A 15,101-nucleotide genomic window follows, 5' to 3' on the forward strand; every position below is an offset into this window, starting at 1 on the left:
ATCCCGTGACACCCTCTTTTCGTTCATTCACTTTTACATGAATTACATCACATGATTCACAACAACATTTTGTACCATAAAATCAATCAAGCTTAATTTAATTAACGAGGTTGATGTTTCATAATTGAGAATTGAATTCTATTAATATTTAAGTATTAATTTATTTTAATGATAATAAATTATTTATCTATTATAATATTAATTATTAACTAATTATATATATATATATTTAATTTTGATAATTAATATATATTGATTATTGATTAAAAATTTATAATGTAATTATAATTAATTTATTTAAAAAAAGTAATTTACCAATTTAATATTTGCAAGTGAAAAAAAAAACAGTAAAATGAAAAAGTAAAAAGAAAATATATTAACTGAGTGTGTACTAATAAATTAAATAATTAATGAAGAGGGAAAAATAATAAACACCAGCTCATCATCATCATCAGGTCAGGGCCATCACCAAACCATAAAGCTGGTGTAGCAGCAGGTACTGCGATTTGCTGTTGGCTGCCACCCCAATAATCTGAAGTTCCCAAAAAGAATTCCAGTCTCATCCAGAAAAGAAAGCTGTAATCTTTTGAAGATATTTTTCCCTTCTTTCTTGCAATCCTTCTTTTTTTTTTTTTTTTAATTATTAAGGTAGATCGCTTCTTGGTGAAACGATTTCAGGCTTGTTCTTGGGGTTAAATTTTGTGGGTCGGTTCAGTTATTTGTTTTGCGGTGAAAAATATTGAATCTTGAAAATAGAAGAAAAATGAAATCTGGAAAGAGCCATCAAGAAGAGGAAGAAGAGGAGGATGAAGAATTTGGTACCAAGAATCATGCCACACCGTCCAATAATAATACCAAAGGTACGCTCCTGCACAGTCCTAATCTTGATTTCATACCCTGCTCCGATTTTTGTTGTTGTTGTTTGGGTGGTGCTGGTGGGAGGGGATGAATGGTTCTTGGTTTTTCTCATTTCAGTGGGGTGCTATGTATTGGAATTATTAAAATCCTTATAACTGTTTGGTGTGAATTTTTGTGGAGAAGATGGGAAGAACAGTGACAAAGCTAATGCTATGAGGTCAAAGCATTCGGTCACGGAGCAGCGCCGAAGGAGCAAGATAAATGAAAGGTGAAGATTTCAATTAAGTAAGAGTTGATATGAGCATTTGGTGGTGCTAATATTATGGAGTATTTGATTATGTAAAAGTGTGAGTATGTGAAATGTAGTCACTTTTTTACTACAGTATTTGTTTACACACGATCATCTACTTATTGATATGTATGGATGTAGTCATCCCTATTTTTAGGGGAAATGTATCTGTTTTTTAGTTAATACTATCTATGAAGTACTACCTAAATTGGTTACGGAAGTATGCCATGATTGGCAGTAAGAAATTCAACAAGTACTTCCTGGTTAAGGAAATTGCTGAGTTATTCAACAGTTAGGATTAGATGAAGCAAAGCCAATTTGAAAGACGAAGTCTCGTTATGTTTTCAGTTTTACTGTGAACTGGGGTTGCATAGAGCAAGCTTGATAATCTTGTGGAGTTTGAGGGCTGTTTTAACTATGCACAGGGAAACCAACAAGCATTTTACGTGAAATGGAATCCTGGATGCTTGTTGCATAATATGGCTGTGAAATATACAAGATTGGTTATGATTACGAGTTCTATTTGTTGGTATTGTTTATCATCCATGGCAGCACCTCTCTGTAACTTATGGAGTTTCTTTTGTATTCAGATTTCAAATATTAAGAGAACTGATCCCCCGCAGTGATCAGAAGCGAGATACTGCATCATTTTTATTAGAGGTATCGTTTTCTGTTTTTATTTTGATGATCTTTATTGGAGGTATTCCATTGTATGAAGAATACAGAATATGTGTTGTTACTTGATGTTTGTGCTTTAAACCTTCTTTGCTAATTATTTTTTCTCAGTGCAGGTTATTCAGTATGTACAATTTCTACAGGAAAAGGTACAAAAGTATGAAGGGTCATATCAACCGTGGAGTTCAGAGCCCACAAAACTGATGCCATGGGTAAAATCTTGATTCATAACTAAAAGGCATATGTAATTTGCGTTCTTGATTCTTGATTGCTTATAGTTGTTTTACCTATAGTGCTATAGAACTGTGGATGAAACGATAGCCAAAGTGATAAATTTTAGCCATTTGCTTTGAGACCCCTTGGCATTTCTGGAGGGTAATTCATCTCAGTTTTGGAGTGCGTTAATTGGTTGGTTTATGTTGATAAAAATTTGGTGGATTTTGCTTTTGGTAATACTCAAGTTAGATTTCATTGTATTAACTTTTTCAGTTTTTTTAGTTAAGGGAAGACCACCCCTCAAATTCATATGGAGGATATTAAAGTTATCACTTGTCCTATATCAAATGCTAAATACTTCATTCTGACTTTAACTTAACAATGTCATTTGACTGTGTTACTCTGGTGCATGTATACATGTAGAACAAGTATTTCTGTGAGAAGATTCAAGTACCGTGCTAAACTTGTCCTGCTTAAAGCTTTTACCCAAAAACCATAAACAGAAACAGCTTCTCATTATCCGAGTTCTTGTATTTTGCTGCTCTTTTCGATTGGTTGAGGTTGCTAAGTTACTTTTTGATTACTCATTTGAACAAAACTCTGTTGGTAATCTGATCTTATTATGTATATTTCTCTGGGGAGCTATTCTCAGTTCGAACTTTCATTTTCTCTAATTTTCTTGTGTAGAGTTGGTTCTCACTGTTGGTAAATGACTCCTGTTTTAATTTCAACCCCTGAAATAACTGAGATTGGTCTTTGCCTCCATGCTGTCCCCTACAATGTGTATATAAACTCTTGAAATATCTGTCAAGTCATGGAAGCAAATTAAAGAAATTATGTTTACTACCTAACAATGGGATTCATCTTACAGGAAAATATGGATAATAGTACTGCACTATAGAGTTCTCTTAGTTTGTGGCTTAAGTTCTTTTAATCTCCTCTCTTTTCGTTTCTTCTTTTTTGGAATAGCAGAGAAACAGTCATTGGCGTGTTCAGAGCTTTGCTGGTCAGCCGCAAACCACGAAGGATGGTTCTGATCCTGGTTCAACATTTCCTGGCAGGTTCAATGAAAATAATGTTGCAACCCCTGCAGCCATGCAACAACTGAGCCAACAGAATCCTATCGAGTCTGATCCTGTTAGGGATACTTCTTGTCAATCAATTGATCCACAAACTGAGCTTCCAAACAAAGCAATGGGCTTGTCCATGCCTCTACCAGCAAGCTTGCCAGTTTCCAATGCCAATGAGGGTGCATTTTCACACTCGTTACCCAGGCCATCCACTTCAGATGCACAGTCGACTGAATATCCTACTACTGCTCATGCCCTGAACTGCCAGGACGAGCTAAGTATCGAGGGAGGAACAATCAGCATCTCTAGTGTTTACTCCGAAGGGTGAGTTATTACTGATAATCACATTATATCTCATTGACCATCTGTTTCTTGTATATATCTTGCTTTCAGGATTTCTTTTTGACGTTTTGGGATGTGCTCGTATAATTTTAACCTACAACTCTCCTTTTCTTCAAGCTGTGGTTTAGTTTCTTCTTTGTTCTTCTTAAATTGATAAACTAGTATGGGATAAGCAACGATTATTTACTCCCTGGATATGACTAGAAGTTCGTTTCATCTTTAGTTGTTCTGGTCCTTCAAGAGCATAAATACCTGCAGAAAACACATATGAACTTTCCGTTGATTGAAGTTTTAAGATTCCTGTAAGTTCGATGTATAAACTGAGTGAAACCATATGATATGAGGTTTAACTTTCTGGTTACGTCAGAGAGTGGTAGAGAAAGTAGAGCAGAAATCTTTGATCATTTTATGTCTTCTTAGTTTCCCTAACAATTCATTCCCTGTTTTAACTTGGATTGCCTGCTGACTTTTATTACACCAGCTCTTTTGGTAGCTGAAGTAATGCTTGCTTCCGTAATATCTTCAAAGAACTCATGATTATTATATATTTCGCTAATGACACATATTCAATTACGATCAGGTTAATGAATTCATTGACACAAGCTCTTCAAAGCACTGGCGTCGATCTGTCTCAAGCCACCATTTCCGTCCAGATCAATCTTGGAAAACGAGCAAATAGAGGAGCAACTCCCGGCATAGCAATTGCCAAGGTATGTAGTATTGTTGCTACAATAATTTGATATTTCCTTATCTTAAGATACAATGAACTACTATATTCCTGTTTCTCTTACAAGCATTTTGTATTAACTCCTAGGACCATGATATTCCCATGCCGTCTAGAAACCAACATGTCGGGCCCTTTCAAGATCCAAGCAACAGTGATGACTTAGATCCAGCTCGGAAGAGGCTGAAGACTTGAAAAATAAGGTTCATTTGCACCTAGTTAATAATTGCTTGTATATTGCTATACTTCTTGAGAAATTCGGTTCTTGGTACGCCAGTGTCAATTCATGTTCTTACATATATAACATCCTCCTTTGACAGTCCGCTCGGTGGACATACGCAGTCCGTCAGATGGCTGCTCGTTAAATCTAGCACCAGAGTTTCTGTTAGCTGATATTTTTATGATATTCTCTCATTTTCTGATTGCTTTTTCAGACATTATTAATTAATTAAATATAAATAAATATAATTTTTTCCAATAAACCAAGTCTTGTGTTTGATTGAATGTCCAGATAGACACTGTTTTGCAATAATAATAGGTAGGACTGGTGGGGTGGTGATTAATACAATATAATATTTATAATTAGCGTGAATTAAGGCAATCTTTTTGGTCGGGCTGCTCTGCCTATGCATGCATCAATATCTCAAAATTTCATCGTTCAAAATGTTCACTCAAACCTCGAAGAGGCAGCAGCAGCAGCAGCTGTACCAATGTGGTACTGGTTCATTCATGCGCCAAATGTAGGGCATGTAAGAATTACTATGTTGCCGAGATCATGAGTTCGAGATTTCATTAAATATATGGATATTTATCTCACTTAATATAAGTTTATTATTACTGTAACGAATATTTGTTATTTGCCTTGTTTGACATGAGATTATTATAATCTCAATTATTGTAAAATGAGTTTACATTTCAATTGATATGTTTATAGATTTAATAATACTAATGCAATTATTGTTTTTATGAAAAAAAAATAATGGAATAATTAATGAAAATTTAATTAATTCCATCGCTTACTAATAATTAATTAACCCACTAAACATAACTACGTGCTTAATTAACATAGGAAAAAACTGATTTTCATTAGCAGTTCGAAATTTAATTTATAGGAGTTTTTAAATTAATAGTAATATATTTATGTTAGAAAATAAAAAAAAATACATTAATACCTCCTGAGGTCAGGCCAAGATATAACCACTTCATGCATTTTACAAAATTACAATTACACCAATTGAGATTATAGTTATAACTCCAACTACACCCTCATATTTAGAGGCAAAAGCTTCCAACAAACCTTCTAAAAAATATTACACCTAACACTCCTAAGAGAATATGGCTATAATTTTGCGAAAAACAAAAAAAAATTGTGTATTTTTTGATCCAATCTAAAAATATATGAATGTGATTTACCATAAAAAATAAAGAGAGTAAATAATGCACATAAATTTGTGATGGTGATATCAACATATCCCATTTGAATTAGTTTGATATTTGGGTTTGACTGCATTGGAAACCAAAGTAAAACAACAAAATTAGTCCATGGGACAAAGTGAAAATTTCCCAAATCAAAAAACATAGTTTGCTACAAAAAGTTAGGGTTCTTCATTTGATGGCCAAGTGTCGGCCACATAAAGCTATCAAACCAGACACATTCCTCATTTTACTACTTCACTACTTAATCATACATCAGTTAATTATACATATATTTAGACCCACCCCTTTTTTTTTTTTTCCTGGTTTTCTTTCCCCAAAATTTGTGTTAGAAAACTAGTATACTTGATGTAATAACAAGGCAGCTAGGTAGCAGAAAGCCATGATTCATGGGACAAATGGGATTTTCTTGTTATGTATGGGGCGTCGCCGTCGAACCCAAGCGTAATCCATAGTGAAGTATTCTGATCTTCTGGGGCTCTCAACCCATTCTCTCCAAGTCCCTCTTCCTGCTGCCTGCTCATCATGCACCATCATGTTTTCTTCCTTTTCGTTGTGTCGTTTCTTACCTGGATACCATGTCACATAAAATATATATTGTATCAGAAGAATTAATGTATATATATATGCACACGGAAGAATCAGTCAGAGCTGTTCAAAAGAACGATTGATAGATTATTATTAAACGCGAGCAAAAGATTTTTAAAAAAAATTAAATGCAAGACACAAAAAGTTTGTGGTTTAGGAAATTCTTCAACGTATATGGTTGCTATTTATTTTTACTAGATGAATTACGATAACAGTCTTCAACTATTTATATTATGGCTCATGTAAATTATTATGAGATTACAAATTTATTCCGTATGACCATCAGTTTCTTGAAGTACCTGATGAGGCTTCCATCAGCTTCTTGCGCAGCAGATGATCATCGTCATCAGCAAAACTCTTCTTCACCTGTGGTCAGAACGAAGATGTATACTATGATGTTAGCACAAAGACAATGTCGGAGAAAGACGAAATCAATAATTCGTCGTTGAGGTAATGGTTGTGTGATAAATAAAAGAAAACAAAAACCTACAGCTGCCTCTTCTTGGAGATTGAGTTTCCTCGGCAGTGACGGGAGGGTGAAATGTTCTTGGTGAACTGCAGAATTACCTGAAAACACGAAGATTATTACATATACTTGTGATCACACATTTGCACAGAGAAAAGCAGTAATATTATTACCATATTGTTGGAGAGGTTTCTGCCGAATTACTTGACCAGAAGCAGTGCGGCTGCAGGGTGCTAACAGAAACGAGACAACTACAGCCAATGCAGCTAACAGATTTAACAACTCCATTAATTCTTAACAAAGACAGACTAGTAATGTTCAATTAATGTCTGATTTTGCTTACTGGAAAGTTGAAATTTATAGCACTCAGAAGTGAGAAGAAAAAGAAGGGTTTTTGAGACATACACAAAGCACAAAATTCAGAGTTCCAAAACAAGTAGACAGATAACCCTTATTTATATACTTACCTTTTTAGGAACCTTCACACCATTTGGGCTGATTTCTTTGTCGGCTACAATAGTAGGGACCACAACCACTCTCCTTCATATTTGATTAATGATATTTTGGCCTGAAATCCCATGCTTTGGTCAATATGATCAATTACCCTTATTATAATACTTCGTTTATTAGTAATTTAATTAAGTGGGTCAGTCGCCTTTTAAAGCCTATGTATGTTGTAGGGTGAGCTATGAGAATATATAGTATTTCTTGAAGCTGACATTGGGGAGATCCTGGAACATATTCTTGTACATGATCTGAATCAGACATGATTGTCAGAGAATCTGAATGTGACATTTTTGCAGGAAAAATGGATATATATGATAGAATGTAATAGGCCGACGTATTTAAACGTACGAAAGTTGAGGATATGTAGAGACTGATTTTTGTGACATAAATTGCAAAGATAATAAGTAAATCTTCATGGATAGTTAGCAAGATGTTTCGAGAGTAGGTACAACCACCGCACTGTTTGAATCCCATTTGGGGGAACTTCAAAAAGTTTGTTTTTTTTTTCCTTGCACATGAACAACATTAGTAAGTTATTAAAGTCCTTAGTGTTCTCCAATAAGGGAAATGTTAATGTATCTAAATCCGCAGTTCGGTTAGCGAATAATTATATGTTGTAACCTAGAGGTGCATGAGTTGAGATCAGAGCTGAGTATCACTCTAAGAAGTGATAGCAGAACAAGCCTGTGAAACATCAACTTGTATAATTACAATACTCAATCTTTAAACTTATACTTCGACCTTGTATATGCGCACTAACAACCTAGTATGAAGTGAAAGCCTTCAGAATCTACAGCAAAGAATGCTTGATCTCCAACCCTTGTGTTTCCGAAAATGTGTCCCATCTGCTTTTCCCATTCTCACCGGACTGCTATTCCATTCAGATTGTAATCTGCGGGAGAAATGCGTTTTAAATTAATAAAGGAAGGTTTTGAAATCTCCTCGTCCTAACAAAGGGAGAAAACAAAAGAATGAGCAATTGAGAGACAGAACTTACATTGGAAAGGCAAAAGATCTGCCGCTAGCTGCACTACCATCAGAGCGGACAGAGAGGCTTCCAGAATACACTATTGGCCCTGAGAAAGTTATAAGACCAGCTGCAGAGAAACTCGACTCTTCTTGTTCATATTTCCCATGGCCGACAACTGAACTATTACCAAAGTCCTTATGCTCGTGTTCCAAAACATGCGACTCAACTGCTTGACCATCACTTTTGCTGGAATTTATGGCAAACGGAAGTTGACTATCAGTAGACAGTCCGTCCAAATCTTTTTCCCTGTGGTCAGGGGAATGATCGTGAACATCTTTGTTGCTGATGTCCTTGCTGCTAGCAGAGTGAGCGTGGCTAGTGGCAGAAATATCATTGGGAAACCCGTGCTTGATGGCAGGGGATAGTTCATGGACCTTCCCCATGCTTGTGTCCAAATTCGCGTCCTTGAGACAGTCTCCAGAATCAAAAGATTGTTCCTTGAAGACGTCAGTTCTCCCATTTGTAACACCAGCTACCACCGGTGCCAGGGAGTTGAAATTGAAAGTAATGCTTCCATTTTCCACTTCACTATTGTAGTACAATATGCTTGCTTGCAAATCTTCCTTTGGCCCTGCTGCTGGTGGTGCAGCCTCGCCAACTGCTTTTGAGGAAGAAATCTTCTGAGAACAGAATTGCAATCAAAATCAATTCCAAGAATAAGACAGGAACCAGTTACTATTGTTTATCTATATTACTGTGGAGATAAGGAAAAATTGGCATGGAAACTAAATTGTGGGGCGGTGTCAAAATACTAGGATCAGTAGCAAAGGTAAGCATTTGCTCTTTTTCCCTAAACGATAAGATTACACAAAGATCATCACAAGTCTCAACAATGACTTTGTGGAACTGTCTTACATAATCACTCAAGCAGTAGACCAAGTAAAGAAAACTCAGAGAATAACACCAACTGCTGCTATGTAAATGAACCAATTGGAAGCAAGCTACACAAACCTCATCTGGCAGTTGTGCAACTTTATTGCTTTCACCATCTAAAGAGTTGAGAAAAGATCTGAGAAAACTCCGTGTGCCAAATTCTTGAATTGGAAGTTTACTATCTATGAAAGAGTCCTCTTCTGAAGCATCAGTCACAGTCTCGCCAGTTGCATCAGTGTTTGTTTCACCTTTCCACTGTGAATCCTCCAGACCACAATGCTCAGCAGTATCCTTGTCAGAAGAGCTTTCGAATCGTGAGTTTGGCCTTTCTTGAGCAAGTAATTGTCCATTGCTCTCTTCTTTGTTGCCATGCTCATTAGTGGTAACATCCTCAGCACTTTCCAATGATGAAGCTGCCAATTCATCTGATACAAAACTTTCCATATCAACATCCCCTTCCATGGTATCGCAATGGGCATCATCATTAAGAGGTTGGCGAAAAGAATGTCCAGGCTTATCATCCATATTACTTTCAATCAAAAGATTTCCTTTCACGGGCATCCGCTCATCTATGCATATTTCCTTCACAACATGATAACTAATCTCTTTGTAGCAAACGGTTACCTCTGTCCGTTCACATTTTGATGCATTCTTATCAGCATTCCAGTTAGTATCTGTCGTGAACAAATCTGAAGCACCAATATATGGAGACCTATAATCTGTAGATTCATATTCACTGGTATGCGCAATCTCTTCAACTGTCATTGAATAGTCATGCTCTGGACTACTATGTACTTTGTCTTTATCATTTCCATCAGAAGATGATGAATCAGCATCCTCGTCCAGAGTCAAATGATCCAATAGTGCATTTTGATCGTCTCTCTCTGGAGAAGCCTTAGTTCCATGTTCATTATCCATGGAAAAGTCATCCAAAAATTTAGGGTCCCAACACTCATCCTTACCTTTTACCTCAAACTCTAAAGGATGGGTGTCTGTGGAACCATTTAAATGGTATGTTTCTTTACTTCCAACAACCAGGGGATCAGCGTCTCTTCCAAACCTTTTAGAATTGTAACATGTTGCATCCAGATTTTCCTTCATGGTCATGTCTTGTTCAGCTGGGTCATAGACACTGTCATTACATTCAGATGGTTCAAAATCATACTTGGAAACAAGTATCAGAAAAGATTAAACAGTTGCAATCTGCTGTCAAATTAACTTCTCAATGCATGGTTGGAAAACTTACAAATTCCAATCGGGGGAAGATAGAGTTCAGAGATAGATGAACGGATTTAAGAGTAAGAAATCAAAGGATTAATGACATGGAAGTGTTTATAGCTGAAGTTATTCCTCAAGATGTTTGTCAGATAATTATTATCAGCATATTGTAGGTTTTTGAAAAAATTCCAGATAGGATGTTTTGCCAGGGTATTCTTAATTTGCAAGATTGAGACAACTGCAGTGGCTGACATGCTAATGGTGTTTTTAAATCAACTTAAAAGAGAGGAATATTACCTGGTCTCATGCTTCACATCACTCGGGATGGTCTGGAGAATTCTTAGTAATTGTGAAGCGAACATTAACTAGGCGGGCACAAACTGAAGAATCTGTCATCAGGATAAAGGAAAGGTTAAATTGGGTCATGTCCCCCCAAATCCATGCAAAATAGCTTCAGATAAAGTAAACAAAGCGAAGCACTCCTAGCACACCAAAGTAACAAAATACCCTAACCAGAGGTCATAAAATAGTTCCAGTTACTTAACACAAATGATTAATCATTAGCCCTAGAACCAATAGAAATCTCAAACTCTGTAGAGAGGGAAAAGAACAATAAATTGTATAATAAATTCAGCAAAGGAAACTTTTTCTCAAATCAAAAGCAGTTAGTGCCCCTCTTTACGTGTCATGATCATCATTATACTAAGGGCTAGATGATTCTTTGAATTATCCATCTCATATAGCTAAGTCCAGTTGCATCAAAGCACACCCTCATATTGCTGAAATGCCAACTACAAATGCTCCCACGCTCCCAGGATATAAAACTGTAAATTAAACTATAAGCATTTTTCAACCATAAATATGAACATTCAATAAAAGCTGCACTGTATAAGAAGATAGTCAAATCAAGAAAAGATTACATGCATGTGTAAGTAAATAATAATCCTCTGTCATCTGCTCTGCCAGCCTAACATGGTCCTGTAGTCAATGGTGCGCAAAGGCGTGGGCCATGGCGCGAGGCGCAAGAGGCGCAGCCCTCGGGCCATTCGCGGCCTATGGCGCTCGCCTTCACAATGGCGAGGCCATGGCGCGCGCCATTCCCTTCACAATGGCGAGGCCATGGCGGGCGCCATTCGGGCTGTTGCCCAGGCGTGTGCGCCTTTGTGAAAAAGAGCCTGGGCGGTTGGGCGGGCCCATCAAATAAAAAAAAACCCCTAATAATTAAGGGAAGTCCAGCAGAATAAATAATCTGCATGCATGATATTACACAAGTAACACATCTACTGTTCATCTTCCTGCCTCTTCTTCTTCTCTTCCTGCCTGCTGCCGCTGCTGTTCAACTTCCACTGTTGAGCAGCTGCTGCGTGATTCTTTGTGGGACTCTGGTGTTTTTTTTCTCTCTGTTATAGAACTTTAGACTGTTACTGTTTTGATTTATTTAAATTTTAATTTCTGAAATTTTGTAATTGTTTGTAGACTTGTAGTCTATGACTCTGTTATTTACTTCTTTAATTAAGTATAAATATAAATTAAAATTATCAGTTTTTCATATGTTTTAATTATATAAGTATGCTATGAAATTTCAATTTCAGACTTTCAGTAATTCAACTATAAGGCCATATGTATTGTTTAGTTTAGTATAAATAAAATATATATAATTACTAATACTGCGCCATCCTTCGAACGTGCACCATGCGGCGTGGCTCCAGGAGCCCTTGGCGCCATTGTGCGCCGTGCCCCACTGGCTACATGTTGGTCCTGACTACAATGGTATCAAACACAGACGAACAAAGAAAAAGGATTATCAAGCTTGCTCGCGAATCTAAAAAGCAATCAGGGGAATGTACTCTGTAAATTGATTACTTTTCCAGGGACGAGAAAATATGTTTAATTACTACTATAAGCATAAAGAGCAGACTTTGGGATTCAGAATCTTCCCTTTGTCTAAAGGCAAAGAAGAAGACAATTATCAAAGAAAAAGAAAAGGCAAAGAAGCAGACAAGAACGGTCACCACTTTTCAAACATCCCAACAAAACTTTAACAGCTAAAATGTACTCACTTTTTCAACCTATATATCTCACTTCAAAGTCAAAAACCCAAAAATCATTTGTCCTCTATCTTTCTATCACACAGACACGCACGCGAAAACTCTCTCTCTCTCACACAGATCTGAAGCAACCCCCTTCATCTTTACTAATATAATACTTGTAATCTCTTCATAATCTCACTTACACAGAGAATTGGGTAAATTATGTGTAAAAAATTCCAGAAATCCTGACTGACAAATTTGATTTTCATCTGATTCCTAAAAAAATCAAACCCCCTGAAAATAAGAACAAGAAAAACACAATATATCATCCCTAATACCAGATATCAGCAACGTAAATCACCCTGATTACCTATTCGTACCTCTTCCGTTTATTAATCCACAAAAGACTGCAAAATTTTCCTCCCCACTGCAACATTCCAGAGGGATGAAACAACTTTAACAAACAAAGCCCAATAAAGAAATCCAAAAGTTGGCAAAACGAAATTGAATCATAACAGCGCAATCCATGGCGAATAGAGAAAGCATATCACGTGATACGCCCATCAAAAAAAGATCAACCAACGATCCAAACAAAAAACGAATACGCACGTAAATGCTTCATTCGTAAACAACCAAATACAGTATACTTAAGCATACACCATGTATGTGTGTGTGTGTGAGAGAGAGAGAGAGAGCGAACAGAGACCTTAGTTCTGCTCCAGTTGTGTTGAGAAACGATACAGTATCGGAAAGATTTCAAATGTTCTTAAAAAAGAGAGAACTTGGGGTCTCAGCCGGCAAAATGACAGAGGAAACACCGCCGTTTGACTTAACATATAGGCAGAGAACTATACATACAGATAGATACAGCCTCCCTCTCTCCCTTCAGAAGAGAGATTTCTAGAGAGAGAAACAGAGTTTAGCGTACGTCTTGTGTGTGTGCGTTGCCAGAATATAAGTATGAGAAGGCAAAGTGCCACCCCTATCACCACTTACATTTATATATATATATATATGTATTAGTCAACTCTCCCTTTCTCTCTCCTAATATATCATACTCTCTCTCTCTCTCTCAGCATATACACAGAATATTTGTATCTCTATATATAAATAACATATGATTTCGAAACAATTTTATTTAATTCAATAATTAAAAGAATTTCGAACATTACTGCCACAAACGGCCGTCATAAATGAAAGAGGTAGAGATAGTTGAGAGGCATTAATAAGTGGTGGTGTGTCAGAGGGAAACTGTTTTCCGTTTGGGAGAGGTAAACGTATTCCGTTCGCCGGAAAGCAATGGCCAACCATTCAGCACGGTGCCGTTTTGGGCCTTAAAATAATGAGTTGTTGCACCTACATCTCCCACAATAATAATAATATAGTAAGATGGTCTATGGGATGTGGGAAAACTCTGACAATGGATTCGGTTAACGGAATATTAAAATATGAAGAGAATGCAATGACTTTCATTTTCTTCCTCTTTTTTTTCTTTTTCATTTGTCGTTTAACGATCATAAAAATATATCTTTTTACATGCATTAATATGTTAAAATGATTCAAATTTTTAAAGTGAAATAATTCAAACTGTTCGACTCAAATTATTTTTATAAGTTGTCAAATGAATTACAATTTTAAATTTAAAATAAAATAGCACGACATTTATTCGTTTGATTTTGATTTAGAAAAAAATTACAAAAAACGGAGTTGTTAACTATATATTATTTAATTTTTTAAATTATGTATATTAAATAATTTAATATTAACTAGTTGTTTAGAAATTTTTAGTGATTAAATATTCTTTTTATTATTTTGATTTTACTAACGTTAAACTTTTTTTTGTTACTTGCATATTGATTTGGTGTATCCTATATTTGTTAGTTGGAAGTTGGATCTAAAATATTTTTAAAGATTTTTAGTCATAGTATGTCTTGAATTATTGTGTATTTGATTTTAATTTTTTTTTAAAATTATTACTCTTTTCACTTAAAGATTTTTACTTATGTATGTTCTTAGCTATTATGTATTTAATTTTATCTATTTTGATAGATTATTATTTTTTGTCAATTAAAGAGTTTTTTAATAATAAATATTCTTATTATTTGTTAGTTTCGATGTCTTATTTTTTGTTATAAGTGTTGAAACTACAAAATCTTCTAAAAAATTGTGTAAAATCGCCCTTTCAATTTCATTTTGGAAGTTGCAATTTGATGAATTATTATGTAAAACATCCTATTGCAATTCGATTTGAAAATAAATCATTTTACTCGAATGAAGTTGGTGGGGTTGGTTTCATTAGAGGAAATATAACATTAGCCATTAAATGTAAATAGTCGTATCAAAGTATCAATAATATTTATCAAAGTTTAATCATAAAATATCAATAATATTTTAATCTAATGATTAAAATTGAAATTTTATGAATAAGTGTAAAATAATATGTTGGAACTTCACTAAATTTATAGATACTTGTCTGAATTAAAATAAACTTATTATAATAATACAATGTGGTAAGATTTAATTGAGAATTGGGGAATTTGGGACCACTAATATATTAATATTAAACATGCTTTGCATGTTCTTGGTTGTTGATGTTGTTATTCTATGAATTCAATTGTTGTCGGTTCAAATGTGTGGTTGTCTTAAATGGTAAGTTAGTACCCACAAACTTCATCAATTGGTCACATTCTTTAATTAGTAAATTGCAAATTTTTATGCAATTATTTGTTACTCAACTTGGCAAACACTTTTGAATGGATCCACCACCCAATAAACCCCATT

General features: G+C 35.4%; 3 protein-coding genes across 8 annotated transcripts; 1 reads left to right on the plus strand and 2 right to left on the minus strand.

Moving 5' to 3' along the window:
• On the plus strand, positions 424-4,607 carry LOC105156462 (transcription factor BIM2). Its single transcript, XM_020692167.1, is given in 10 exon segments — positions 424-578; positions 679-860; positions 1,042-1,126; positions 1,738-1,807; positions 1,939-1,987; positions 1,990-2,034; positions 3,011-3,065; positions 3,067-3,432; positions 4,031-4,160; positions 4,265-4,607. Coding segments are annotated over 9 exon segments (1,002 nt in total). The 5' UTR covers positions 424-578; positions 679-763; the 3' UTR covers positions 4,370-4,607.
• Positions 5,875-6,996, minus strand: LOC105156464. The gene is made up of 4 exons (XM_011072594.2): positions 6,836-6,996; positions 6,687-6,763; positions 6,496-6,562; positions 5,875-6,177 (listed from the first exon to the last, which is right to left on the minus strand). The coding sequence occupies exons 1-4, from the start codon at positions 6,948-6,950 to the stop codon at positions 5,996-5,998; spliced, it is 441 nt and encodes a 146-aa protein (XP_011070896.1). The 5' UTR covers positions 6,951-6,996; the 3' UTR covers positions 5,875-5,995.
• Positions 7,703-13,319, minus strand: LOC105156465. 6 transcript variants are annotated; one of them, XM_011072598.2, is made up of 6 exons: positions 13,027-13,319; positions 12,701-12,747; positions 10,588-10,679; positions 9,151-10,204; positions 8,167-8,819; positions 7,703-8,061 (listed from the first exon to the last, which is right to left on the minus strand). In XM_011072598.2, exons 3-6 carry the CDS (start codon positions 10,650-10,652, stop codon positions 7,953-7,955), a joined length of 1,881 nt encoding a protein of 626 aa, XP_011070900.1. In that variant the 5' UTR covers positions 10,653-10,679; positions 12,701-12,747; positions 13,027-13,319; the 3' UTR covers positions 7,703-7,952. The 6 variants fall into 6 exon arrangements, with proteins under 6 accessions (XP_011070900.1, XP_011070898.1, XP_011070902.1 ...); XM_011072596.2 differs by having other exon boundaries at positions 12,691-12,747; XM_011072600.2 differs by lacking the exon at positions 12,701-12,747 and having other exon boundaries at positions 8,167-8,816.

Source organism: Sesamum indicum, linkage group LG2 (assembly GCF_000512975.1).
Source record: "Sesamum indicum cultivar Zhongzhi No. 13 linkage group LG2, S_indicum_v1.0, whole genome shotgun sequence".
In the NCBI taxonomy this organism is placed as follows: domain Eukaryota; kingdom Viridiplantae; phylum Streptophyta; class Magnoliopsida; order Lamiales; family Pedaliaceae; genus Sesamum; species Sesamum indicum.